At 41.0% G+C, this 13,783-nt stretch overlaps 1 protein-coding gene and 1 non-coding gene across 3 annotated transcripts in view; one reads left to right on the top strand and one right to left on the bottom strand.

Annotated features, from left to right (window-relative positions):
• The first annotated feature begins 1,239 nt into the window (after positions 1-1,239).
• PCYT1B (phosphate cytidylyltransferase 1B, choline) overlaps positions 1,240-13,783 on the top strand; it is a 147,252-nt gene continuing 134,708 nt past the window's right edge. Inside the window, exon 1 of one of the 2 annotated variants that reach the window (XM_086389363.1) lies at positions 1,240-1,627. In XM_086389363.1, the coding sequence (XP_086245489.1) occupies positions 1,556-1,627 (72 nt within the window). In that variant the 5' untranslated portion in view covers positions 1,240-1,555. The remainder of the gene's footprint in view (positions 1,628-13,783) is intronic. The other variant, XM_086389370.1, reaches the window with a different exon arrangement.
• On the bottom strand, positions 6,600-6,747 carry LOC147339919 (small nucleolar RNA SNORA12). The gene has a single exon (XR_015160005.1). It is a non-coding gene; the product is annotated as a small nucleolar RNA SNORA12 (small nucleolar RNA).

Genomic DNA, 13,783 nt, shown 5'->3' with positions numbered 1-13,783 from the left:
TCCCCACAGGTCCAGGGGGTTAGAGGATGAGAGAGGACACCCACCTGGCAGTCAGAAGCCCAGCATACCAAGCTGCCAAAGTGAAGGAAGAAGCCCACGAGAAGCTTTGGGAAGCCCTGTGGGGCTGCACACACATCTGAGAGTGAGCCCTGGGCTGCAGTTAATCAACAGTGTCAGCAGTTGGAAAGAATATCTGCACACAGAGTGAAGAGAATGAGGACAGGCTGGGGCTCACTGTCACCTCCCCCTCTGTTTGTCAGCACATCCAACCACACTCTTCACTCTCTTTGGAAGATTGTGCCTTCCAAATCTTATGCAAATTCCTCTTTGGGCCAACTCTAACCCCAAACTAAGGGAATGGGATCCTTAGAAATGTGATTGCAGCTCACCAAGTCAGCACACTCCATACAACCATGCTAGGAAACCAGCCACAAATTCACTGACAGAGCTCCCCAACAACCAGCTCAGAACCTGATGAGAGAAAGTGCAGGATGGATGGATGGATGGACAGATGGAAACCCTGGAAATATCCTTCTACTGATCAGAGCAAGTTTTATCATCTGGAGGATGAAATATATAAGAAAGTGATTAAGAGTTTACATGCTAGTATGGGACATAGGAAATCTTCACATGCCTTAGGTGAATTAATTTTAATTTTAATTTATTTATTTAGGCTGTGCCACACAGCATGTGGGATCTTAGTTTCCCTGGCCAGGGACTGAACCCGCACCCCCTGAAGTGGAAGGACAGAGTCTTAACCACTGGAAGCCCTAGGAGAATTTAGAAGGACAGCAGTTTTTCTGAACTGAGTTATGATACTCACGTTAACAGCCTCCAAAGTTCCCATGGCACTTTGCTGCAGCCAAATGTTTTTTAAAAATTTTTTGGGAGAAAACCCCAAGCACACATAAGAACAAGAGTTATTTTTATCTCTGGGGGAATGAACTTAACACAAATTGTGAAGATTCCACATTGTTAAAATGCACAAATTCACTTCCAATGGTGTTTAGAATACTTGAAAAAGATAACATGTTTATTGGAATCAAAGTCCCTTTGAGAGATTTATTTCCTCTATCTTTATTCTCATATCTAAAGAAAGTGCTGAGTTGTAGATGAACAACTTCAAGGTCTTGGCCACTTTTTACCCTGAAGAAAAGAGCCAAAATGTTTGTCATTCCAGGAGCATAATCAGTTGAGCCGACACAAAATAACATAGTTAATTCACGAACGGAATTTGTTGCCATAGCTCCAGGGAGGGACAGGGTGGAGGAAACAATGGCCTTTTTCACCACAACCTGCCTGTCCCCACACAACAGGCCATCACTGAGCCAGCGCAGAGCACAGCAGTTGTCAGTGAGCAGCAGCCATGAGGGGACAACAGGAAGTGGGTGGTAAATAAAGGAAGAGCGCCTGACAACTTGGATCTCCGCTAGTTCAAGCTCTGGGACACGACTACCTCCTCCAGCTTATCTTCAAGCTTAACCTTTGGTCAACTGTTTCCGTGAATCCACAGAAAGAAAATGAAAGGACTCTAAAAAGCAGACCAGGAGAAGGCATGGTGAGTCACCAGGGTGGCACCATGGAAAAGGATCCCAAGAACAATTACACTCCCCAAATGGGACGCAAGGTAAGGTACCCGCTTTCCTATTGATTTGTATCTCTTTGATTATCAAAGTTCAAAAAGTAAAGTCCTATGTATCTGTGAGTATAACAAACCTGTGATAATAAAATCACACTCTGAAGAGAAGTATTGGGAATTCCCAGGCAGTCCAGTGATCGAGGCTCTGTGCTTTCACTGCCGAGGGCCCAGGTTCAGTCCCTGGGAGGAGAACTAGGATCCCACAGCCAAGCAAGCAGCAAAAAGAAAATAACAGAGAGAAATTATCCCTTCCATCTTAAGGTGATAAAAAGAAAAAACTCTGGCTAATGGTTCTTTATCCCCTGACTGAGGATGCAAGCACCCAGGACAGAGGTAAATGACAGGAACAAATTCTCTTCCTAAAAAAAGTTCAAATTAATTACTATGTGTAAAACAGATAAGCAACAGGGACCTGCCTTATAACACAGGGAACTATATTTAGTATCTTGTAGTAACCTATCAGGGAAAAGAATCTGAAAAAGAATACATGTGTATGTGTGTGTGTGTGTGTATAACTGAATCACTTTGCTGTACATATGAAACTAGCACAACGTTGTAAATTCTTCCATTTAAAAAAAGTTTTTTTTAAAAAGGTCAAATCACTGTGAGAAAATGTAGGTAGTTCAAGGCCAAGAATGATGCTGTGGAGTCTGGGTGTGCCAGAGAAATATTTTAAGAAAATGTTCATTATCCTATAAAATGAGAAGCTTTCCCCCGATGGCTCAGCAGGTAAAGAATCCACTTGCAATGCAGGAGATACAGGAGATATGGGGTTCAGTTCCCTGGTCAGGAAGATCCCCTGGAGAAGGAAATGGCAACCCCCTCCAGTATTCTTGCCTGGGAAATGCCATGTACAGAGGAGCCTGGCGGGCTACAGTCCAAAAGACCACAAAGTGTTGAACATGACTAAGCATGCATGCATCACGTGGCATTCCTAGTAGAGAAGTCACAAAATCTCAATTTGAATATCCATTTCAGAAATCCTCACAGTGTAACTATCATATGAGTGATACTACCTTCTACAATCTTTTATTTTGTGGGGGAGGAGATGTGCCTAGGGGAATGTGGATTTTAGTGGAGCCTTGATAAACCAAAAGAGTTCTAGATGGCAAAAGTTTAGGTGGTGAGACAAAAAAGAAGGATTCTGGATGATGTGAAGAAAAGACTAGGATCAGCAATGATGTAATTTCTGCTTCACAGTAAAGCTGGTTTCACGCCACTCCTCAGAGAGCGGTTTCTCAGGCCTTAAGACACTGGCCCTGTTCTTTCCTGTCCCAGTACTCCTCCAAAACTTTCCCATGCCCTTGGAAGTGGCTGTGGATGACTGGTTAAAGAATCATATGCCCCAGAAAGTGATCTGGGGCCATAACCACCATGAACTTGAACTACATGACTGGTAGATCATTTCTCCCAATTGGTCCCCTCCCCCTCTGCCTCCATATTACCCCAGATTTGGAGAAATTTGTATGTTGACTCACAAATTTCACCAGCTTATTTTATTGAGTTCGTGGGAGACTCAGGCGGCATTTTAGCCACTCATTCATTTATTCACTCATTCATGCCTCGTGCCAAAAATAGATTTGAAGTGGTATCAAAACAAGTAGATTCAGTTCCTGACTGGTTCTGATATGGAAAATTGATTTGGTCTTTCTATGTGCAGTTATGTAGAATTCAGTCTGTACAAACATCACTCTGTACACCCATAACTCTTATGAACTGAAAAATATCCAAAGGCTTCTAAGCTCATGGAGTTCCTAATAGTATCACTTATGATTATAATAAGAGCTGACATATTTAGTTCTTACTAGGTGGCATTCAGTTCAGTTCAGTCGCTCAGTCGTGTCCAACTCTTTACGACCCCATGGACTGCAGTACGCCAGGCCTCCATGTCCATCACCAACTCCGGGAGCTTGCTCAAACTCATGTCCATCGAGTCAGTGATGCCATCCAACCATCTCATCCTCTGTCATCCCCTTGTCCCCCTGCCTTCAATCTTTCCCAGCATCAGGGTCTTTTCCAACGAGTAATTTCTTCGAATCAGGTGGCTAAAGTACTGGAGCTTCAGCTTCAGCATCAGTCCTTCCAATGAAAATTCAGGACTGATTTCCTTTATAATTGACTGATTGGATCTCCTTGCAGTCCAAGGGACTCTCAAGACTCTTCTCCAACACCACAGTTCAAAAGCATCAATACTTCAGTGCTCAGCTTTCTTTATAGTCCAACTCTCACATCCATACATGACTACTAGAAAAACCATAGCTTTGTCTAGATGGACCTTTGTCAGTAAAGGAATGTCTCTGCTTTTTAAAATGCTGTCTAAGTTGATCATAGCTTTTCTTCCAAGGAGCAAGCATCTTTTAATATCATGGCTGCAGTCACCATCTGCAGTGATTTTGGAGCCCAAGAAAAGAAAGTCAATCACTGTTTCCATCGTTTCCCCATCTATTTGCTATGAAGGGATGGGACCAGATGCCATGGACTTTGTTTTTTGAATATTGAGTTTTAAACCAGCTTTTTCACTCTCCTCTTTCACTTTCCTCAAGAGGCTCTTTATTTCTTCTTCACTTTCTGCCATAAGGGTGATGTCATCTTCATATCTGAGGTTATTGATATTTCTCCTGGCAATCTTGATTCCAGCTTGTGCTTCTTCCAGCCCAGCATTTCTCATGATGTACTCTGCATATAAGTTATATAAGCAAGGTGATGATATACAGCCTTGATGTACTCCTTTCCCAATTTGGAATTAGTCTGTTGTTCCATATCCAGTTCTAACTGCTGTTTCTTGACCTTGACCTTGACCTCTTTTCTTGAGAGGAGATACATATCCTCTCCTAAGTAATTTTAATGTCTTATTTCACTTGATTAAATACAGTGAAAATATTCAAACCTAACCACTAGCCTATTGTGCTAATTTGTGCCTTAGCTTCTCCCAGTTAAATGGAATAAGTTTATTTAACCTTCTTGGGCCAGCAAATAGAATTATATCTTTAATTATAGCAATAATAAAGTGATTGTATTAACATTTTAATCCTGCTTTTCTGTTCTCCATGTATTTTCCATACAGAAGCTGACCTCTGTAAAATTCTGTAAATCTAACTTTCTGACTGCCAGCCCTTTTGGGCATTGTACATTGATACCCATGACCATTTCTGGCTATTGCTAATGGTGTTGCTTGCAGTTAATAGTTATAAGCACTGTCATTACATATTGTATCTGAATGGTGAGGATAATTATGAATTTAATAATACAGTTGACCCTTGAACAATGCAAGGGTTAGAAGGCCGACTCTGTGCAGTTGAAAATCCAAGTATATGACTTGTCTGCCCTAAACGATGCAACCAACCACAGGTGGTGCATTACTGTAGTATTTACTGTTGAAAACAATAAGTGGACCTGCACAGTTCAAACCCATATTGTTCAAAGGTCAACTGCATTTTTAATCTCTCCAAGAATGGAAACTCCTTTTGTATGAAAGAGTTATTCACTTTCCACATATTTAACTTTAGTATTCGGTTGGCACTTATTCTGGAAGTAAGAGAATGCCTGAACATTATCTCAGTACCTCTTACTCCAAATGCTATAAGGTAGATATTATTTATATTCTCATTTTCAAGTGAAAATTGAGGCTCAGAGAGGTTAAATAAATTGTCCAAGGTAAAAAGGAGAGGGCTGGAATTCAGATTCTTGGGATCCAGTTTCACTGTTTCTTTAAACCTACACCAACAAATAAGGTGAAGTGAAGTGAAGTCGCTCAGTCGTGTCCGACTCTTTGCAACCCCATGGACAGTAGCCTACCAGGCTACCAGGGATCGAAACCGGGTCTCCTACATTGCAGACAGACGCTTTACCATCTGAGCCACCAGTGTTCTACAAATAAGGTAGCCACTAACCAAAAATGTAAAGTTTAGTTTCTCACTTGTACTAACCACATTTCAAGTGCTCAGTAGTCACAGGGAGCTAGTGGCAACCTTATTGAGACGCTGCAGATACAGAATATTCCATCATTTCAGAAAGTTCTATCATGTAATGCTGCTTTGAGTCATAATGTCTGTTTTAGATAGTTGACACATTTCCTCAAAATATATTGCAGTTCTGTTACAAATTATATGGATTTAACTTTTTCCTGTGAAATCTCGTTCATGTGAAGTTTCTTCATTTGCAGAGCACCAAGTTAACTTTGATCTGCAAATTAATAATATAGATAAGAGGTCAAGGAGACATTATACACTTCAGATACCAAAGATTTTTAAGCATTATCAAGTAACTCCAGAAGCACTCACTTAGATACAAGCAATTGATACAATAATTACACATCATTTTTATTTATTCATTAAAACCAGGATCCCCTACAGTAACCTGGTAGGAAATAACATGGTTAGCCTAGTTCTTTCTGCTATTCCAAAATTCTATGTAAAGCCATATTATACTAATGATTTACCTTGCTCTCTTCCTCTAGATCATTAAGTCAGTAGCATAAAATAACTTTCACTGTGAAATTTTTATTAGCTCAAGATCTAACTCCAAAGCCCTTACTTCTCGCATTGTATCCCAGGACTTCCTGGTGGGATTGCTCCTATGGACAGAGCCTGGCACATAGTAGGAGTTCTATGAAAATCTGTTGATTGGTGTGTAGGCCATAAGAGAAGAAAGAAAAATTAATAGAAACAACATAACTGTATGTTGACTATTTAGTCTTTTTAAAAATTTTTATTTTATTATTATTATTTTTAATTTGGTCACACTGGATCTTAGTTTCGGCATGCAGGTTCTTAGTTATGGCATGTGGGGTCTAGTTCCCTAAACAGGTATGGATCCAGGGCCCCTTGCATTGGGAATACAGAGTCCCAACCACTGAACCACTAGGAAAGTCCCATATTTGGTCTTTATTTGAAGGAAATTAAACAATTTAGAACCCTCCACATTTCTGAAGTTTAGTTATCTGAACATTTTTTTTTCTGCCATCTTTGAGAGCCAATCTCTGATTCAGGAAAGGCTGGAAAGAGATCTCTTTGCCATTAAACCTTTGGCAGCTCCTGTACAATATCTGTAGCAGAGTCAGAACCATTTGAAAATTCAGCACGAGTGCCGAAAAGAAAACCACCACAACTATCTGAACATTTTTTTAAGCCACTTCCTTAAAGGGAAAGTAGATATTACATTTTCACTTTTTGTTCCAAAATACAATTAGGCCTTTTCCTTCTCATTCCTCTGTAATTTCTGCAGATGAATTCTAATATTACAGGAACAGGTATTGATTTGCACAGCCTTCAGCTAACTCAATAGTCTTTGTCTCCTTTGCAAACTGTGTGGGAGACTGATCCACGGGTCACATGTCCTCAATTAACAGGTGTCATCACCGCTACAGGCTACTGTGCTGATTGATTGTTCTTCCTCTGAAAGTTGACAGGTGGAGCACATGCTCCATTCCTGATACAACTGAATCCGAGTCTCTTGAAGACACTAAAGTCTCTGCCTGAACTGTTGAGTCCCACTCACTGCGGTCCTCTAAAGCAAGCCTTGACTATCAAGCATGTGGGCACTCTCACAGGCTCACCTCAACAGCTCAATTCGCACACAAAAAAGATGGGAGTAAGAGACTGGACTTGGCAGTGTGTGAAACCTGGGGTTCCCTTGGTCTTCCTAGGCTGGAAACTATGGGGAGAAAAGGAATCTTACTGGTTTTTTGTGTTTTTTTGGTCCTTTCTTCTAAGGGACTTGAAGAAATACCTTTCAAATACCATGGAGTAAAGAATATACAAGAACTGGCCTAAAATTAATCTTGCCCCATGCTCACAATGAGACCTCATAATGTGAAAACATACTCTTTATTTCAATCTTGCCCCAGGTATTAGGACATTTTTTAAGTTCTCTGTCTTTTCAAAAACTAAATCACCCCCCTGCCACTTTGTCTCTCTCTTTGTCTGTCTGTTTCTCCCTCACACACACACCCACACCATATAGAGAAAGAGAAAAGGAATTTTAGAAATTGGAAAGGATGACCCAGGACAAAAAGGAAACATGTTTCAAATCTGTCTTCTTCATTCCATTGTTGTTGTTCAGTCACTAAATGTCAATAATGCCAAAGTTGAAAAACCTTCAGTTCAGTTCAGTTCAGTCACTCAGTCATGTCTGACTCTTTGTGACCCCATGGACTGCAGCATGCCAGGTTCTTCTGTCCTCCACCATCTCCCGGAGATTGCTGAAACTCAAGTCCATTGAGTCGGTGATGTCATCCAACCATCTCATCGTCTGTTGTCCCCTTCTCCTCCTACCTCCAATCTTTCCCAGCAACAGTGTCTTTTCCACTGAGCCAGCTCTTCGTGTCAGGTGATCAAAGTATTGGAGCTTCACCTTCAGCCTCATTCCATTAAGATAGAAACAAAAAATATAGAAGAATTTAAATAATTCTTTTGAAAGCAAAAACTAGTGTGATTAGAATTTTTAACAGTACCATCATATTTACTAAAAAATCTTAATCTTTTAAGAGTTTGCCCTAAAAAGGGAGAGAGATTATCTGGTGGTCCAGTGGTTAGGACTCTGTGCTTCCACTGCATGGGACACGGGTTCCATCTCTGATCAGAGATCTAAGATCTCAGAAGCTGCATGACACAGTGAAAAAAAAAAAAAAAACTTTGCCCTACAAAAAAACTTTGGGCTTCCCTGGTGGCTCAGGGAAAGTGACTGCCTGGAATTTGGGAGACACGGGTTTGATCCCTGGGTCAAGAAGATAACCTGGAGAAGGAAATGGCAGCCCACTCCAGTACTCTTGCCTGAAAAATTCCATGGACTGAGGAGCCTGGTAGGCTACAGTCCATGGGGTCGCAAAGAGTCAGACATGACTGAGCAACTTCACTTCTTTTGCCCTACGTATATATTTTTTGCTCTATATTCTTTGAGAGTAGAGGCTATCACATTTATCTTAGATACTTGGCTCCTGACATACTGTAGATGCTTTGTAAATGTTTGTTGAATGAGTGAAAGAAATTTAAATCGCTGTTTATTCTGTATTCTTCTTGTCTGGGGAGAATCCTGAATTTGTCCATCTAAGGTCATCTAGTAGAATGAGTGAATTTCAACTCAGCCTCCAACTCACTGATTATAGATCAGTGTTGGGTGAACCAACTTCAGCTTGACTCCAGCCTCTAAATTTATTGACATTATTAACAATAGCAACAAAGACATGATCACTGTTTACAAGGCATGCATCAGTGCTAAGTTGCTTCAGTGGTGTCTGACTCTTTGCGACCCTATGAACTGTAGCCCGCTAGGTTCCTCTGTCCATGGGATTCTCCAGGCAAGAATACTGGAGTGGGTTGACCTTTCCTCCTCCAAGGGATCTTCCAGACCCAGGAATCAAACCTGAGTCTCTTACGTCTCCTTCATCGGCAGGCAGGTTCTTTACCACTAGTGCCACCTGGGAAGCTGTTTTCAAGGCTCTCCACCTTAAATCCTGCCAGACTCCTAGGGTTGCTAGGGGTTTTGTGATATCTAAAAGCCAGGTGGGACCTGCTTAGAGATAGTAAAGATGGCAGACTCACTCTCCACAACTTTCTCAGTTGTCCAGAGATGGGCAGAGTTGGATAAGCCTTCGAGAGAGATGGCTAAGACTTGTACACAGATTTGCCTCATAAATGCTTTTCCATGTCACTATCACACTTTTCCTTAGGATGACAGTTGAAAGATTTTCCTTAAATATCACACATGGAATTCAAGACAAAAATGGAACATTAATCAAAGAGTTTTGTAGGGTTTTCTTCATTATATGAGGTAGGAGAGTTATACTCACCAGGAAGCACAGAAGACTTCTTATCCTATACAGTACAGACCGGTGGGTTGATTAACTGAAAAATAAAATGGTTATAATGGAGACTTGTTTTAAAAAATGATAAATATATACACTAAATATTTTATGTAAATTTAAAATAAATATGGTATTAAGTTGTCGATGCTTTAACTGGGCCACTGATTAGAGCTCTATGTTTTCTTCATTACATGCATGCTTAGTCACTGAGTCATGACTCTTTGCGACCCCATGGACTACAGCCTGCCAATCTCCTCTGTCCTTGGAATTTTCCAGGCAAGAATACTGGAGTGGGTTGCCATTTCCTGCTCCAGGGGATCTTCCCCACCCAGGAATCAAACCCATGTCTCCTGCACTGGCAGGCAGATTCCTTACCACTGGGCAGGCATACATATAGGCAATGTCTCTGGTTTCCATTTTGGGTGAATTCTAAATGAAGTGAAAAGTCGAGATACTCTGAAAACACTCTGTGTGGAATCCTAGATTTGGGGGAATTTTGTCCCTATCTTTTACAGTAGTCTTGTTCTCACCCAATTTAATAACAATTTTAAAAAATCCCATGACTATCTTTTCTTTATAAACCAACTTAGTTTCTTTTTTTAAGCACCTTTTCCTCATCATTTATATAACATTTAATTAAATGATATCTTTGCAATCACAAGTACAATGGGCGTAAATAGATTTGGGGGGAAATTTAGGTAACTCTTTTTTAAAAAGTATTTATTCATTATGGTTGCACTGGATCTTCATTGCTGTGTGCTGGCTTTGTCTAGTTGCAGTGAGAGGGGGCTGCTCTCTGGTTGTGGTGCACAGGCTTCTCACTGTGGGGGCTTCTCATGTTGTGGAGCACTGGTTCTAGGCTCACAGGCTTCAGTGTTTGCAGCTCCCGGGCTGCAGAGCTCAGGCTCAGTAGTTGTGGTGCATGGGCTCAGTTGCCCTGCAGCATGTGGGCGTGTGGTCTTCCCAGACCAGGGATAGTACCCGTGTCTCCTGCATTGGCAGGCAGATTCTTCACCACTGGATCATCAGGGAAGTCCACTACTGTTCCTTTTTGGGCAAAAAAATGTTAATATGTTGGTAATCAGAGCAGGAAAGAAATCTTTTTGTCCTCCATGTCTCAGATGTACTGCCTTATTTAATGAGTACCTACTTTGGGGTAGGCCATCCAAAGATAGAAAGAGACATTCTTTCAAAGATGTAATTTAAAGTATGGAAGTCAATTTTTTTTAGCATATTCACAGGGTCCTGTAACCATGAACACAATCTAATTTTAGAACACTTTCATCATCCCCCAAAAGAAACCCTGTACTTATTAGCAGTCACTCTCCATTCCCTCAGCATACCCCCAGCACCAGGCAACCATGAATCTACTTTCTGTCCTATGGATTTACCTATTCTAGACATTACAGATAAATGAAATCATACAATATATGTGTTTTTTTGTGTCTGGCTTCTTTCACTTAGCATATGTTTTCAAGATTTAGTCATGTTGTAGTGTATATTGGTGCTCCATTCTTTTTATGGCCAAATAATATTCCATTGTATGAATATACAACCATTTGTTTCTCCATTCACCATCTAAGGACATATGGGTGTTTTCACGTCTTGGTTAAAGTGATTAATGCTGCTATGACATTCATGTACATGTTTTTTATGTTTTTTTGTGGACATATATTTTCAATTCTCTCAGGAGTGGAATTGGTAATTTAAGTGGTAACTTGACGTTTAACTTTTTGAGGAACTTTCAAACTTTGTTTTCCAAAGAGGCTGCACAATTTTACATTCCCACCATCAATGCATGAGTGTTCCAATTTCTCCGCGTACTCATCAATTCTTGTTATTTTCCATTGAAAAAAATTATACCCTTTCTAGTGTGTGTGAAGTGGCATCTCCTTGGGGATTTGATTTGCATTTCCCTAATGGCTAATGATGTTGAGCATTTTTTAACACGTTCATTGGCCATTTGTATATCTTCTTTGGAGAAATGTCTATTCAAATTTGTTGCCCATTTTGAATTGTGTTATGTCTCAAAGACACTTCTTTGCCCTAAAGCAAGGTTTCTCAGTCCATCCTAAAGGAAATCAGTCCTGGATATTCATTGGAAGGACTGATGCTGAAACTCCAATACTTTGGCCATCTGATGCGAAGAACTGACTCATTTGAAAAGACCCTGATGCTGGGAAAGATTGAAGGTGGGAGGAGAAGTGGATGACAGAGGATGAGATTGTTGGACGGCATCACTGACTCAATGGACATCAGTTTGAGTAAACTCTGGGAGTTGGTGATGGACAGGGAGGCCTGGTGTGCTACAGTCCATAGGGTCACAAAGAGCTGGACACAACTGAGTGACTGAACTGAACTGAAGGTTTCTCAGCTTTGACATTATTGACAGTTAGGGGATGGATAACTGTTGTGTGGGATTTTCCTGTGCATTGTAACATGTTTAGCAGCATCTCTGGTTTCTACACATCAGATGCTTTTAGCAGCCTCCAACTTCTGACTATCAAGACAGACACTGCAAAATCACCTTGGGGGTGAGGAGATGAAATCTCTCCTAATCAAGATCTGCTGCTCGGAAAGATCTTTCTGTGCATCTAAGAAACACATAGAAACATAATTCAGTTTTAGTGGAGTGGTGGAAGCCAGTCTGAGTGGGTTGAGGATGATGTAAGAAAGTGGATGGACCCTGAGAGTAGGAACTGGTCTTCCCAAGTCCAGTTGGTAAGTTAATTGACAAAATGAGACATAAGTATAAAAGTTACAAATGAGAATTAGCTAACATGATTAGATAAACAATAATTCAATATAACACAAAACAGTTGTAAGACTATATATGAAAGTATTAGAAGTGTGGTATATCTAGAACCACTTATAGGATTTCTGAGAAAGGGAATTTACTGTGAGCTGGTCTCTGGGGCAGAGTGTCATCCCTTGACCCTCCTGGGCATGGAGCTCAAATGTCTGTTAAGTGGCCTTTCCCTGTAGACAGCTCTCAGCTTCATTTCTCATGTTAGTCTCATCTCTTGGTAGGGATGTGGACCCATCTGTCTCAGACATAGATGGTTAGAGCTGAGTTGTAGGCAGTATGTCCACAGATAACCCCTGAGGGCTTCTCAGGCTACTCTGGTTCCTGTCCTTAAGAGTCATCTGTGGACATACTGCCTACAGCTCAGTTCCAGACCCACTCAGTCTCTATCTCTTAGTTCTAATTCCTGAAAGAGGGAATCTGAGGATCTGAGAAATCACTGAATAGGCCTGGCTTGGTTCTCTTAATTGGGTGTCCTAACCCAATTCCCTAGGCTGAGGGGTGGGGCAGTTTTCAGAGAATGGATGGGATGGAGTGAGGTAGAAATAAAGAAATAGGAACCACATCATAGATCCTTAAGCCATTCCACCACCTGTCCAGATTTCCCCCTACTTCTTTTCTTCTCAAAGATTTTTACCCCACGCCCTGTCCCCTAAAGGGCTTCCCAGGTAGTGCAGGGGTAAAGAATCCACTTGCCAATACGGGAGATGTGGGTTTGATCCCTGGGTTGGAAAGATCCCGTGGAGGAGAAAATAACAAGCCACTCCAGTATTCTTGCCTGGGAAATCCCATGGACAGAGGAGCCTGGTGGGCTACAGTCAGTCACAAAGAGTCAGACATGACTGAAGCTATTAAACAACTGCCTCCTAAAACATCTCTCACAGAAATAGCCTGACTATTGCTTGCTAGTTAAATACAGTTAACACCATTTACCTCTTTCCTTCAGCACCTGTGGTACTGTGGTCCTGACCTCAAGTATTCTGACTTTAGAAAGGGGATGATTCTATTTAATAATGTCTTGGTAGGAAGGTGTCATCTACACTGAAATGGGCCATTTTAACAAGAGAAATATATCTGTTTGGGGAGCAGTCTGAAACTTCTTCATCTCAATTTTCCCCCAGTGGCATAACAGTGGGGAATAAAGACTACCGAGTTGTTGGGAGACAGTACATCCTTCCCACTAGTTAATAAAGTGATGCCCTGCCTTCGCAGTCTATTAATTAAGAAGGTAATCAGTGCATGCTTCAAGTTTGCTCTTTGAAACTCAAAGGCAATAAAATCAGAACACCACTCAGATTTTTTTTTCTCATAAGGAAATGAATAACAAATTAGGGCCACAGAGATAGAGTAATCACATCTTGAATGATTTCTCCTGAGCATGCTTTTAATAACCTGTATGCATCAGATAAGACGAACAAAGACAGGCAAAGTTAATTATCTAGGAAAAGCTTCATCAAGGAGTTTTAGTCACATCAGCCCAGTGTTTCTCAGCCTTGGTACTGCTGGTATCTTGGGCCAAATAATTATTTGTTGTGGG

This window comes from Bos grunniens, chromosome X (assembly GCF_055505025.1).
Source record: "Bos grunniens cultivar Pamir isolate PY7600 chromosome X, Bosgru_T2T1.0, whole genome shotgun sequence".
Taxonomy (NCBI): Eukaryota; Metazoa; Chordata; class Mammalia; order Artiodactyla; family Bovidae; genus Bos; species Bos grunniens.
This window is presented reverse-complemented; position numbering and strand designations above follow the sequence as displayed.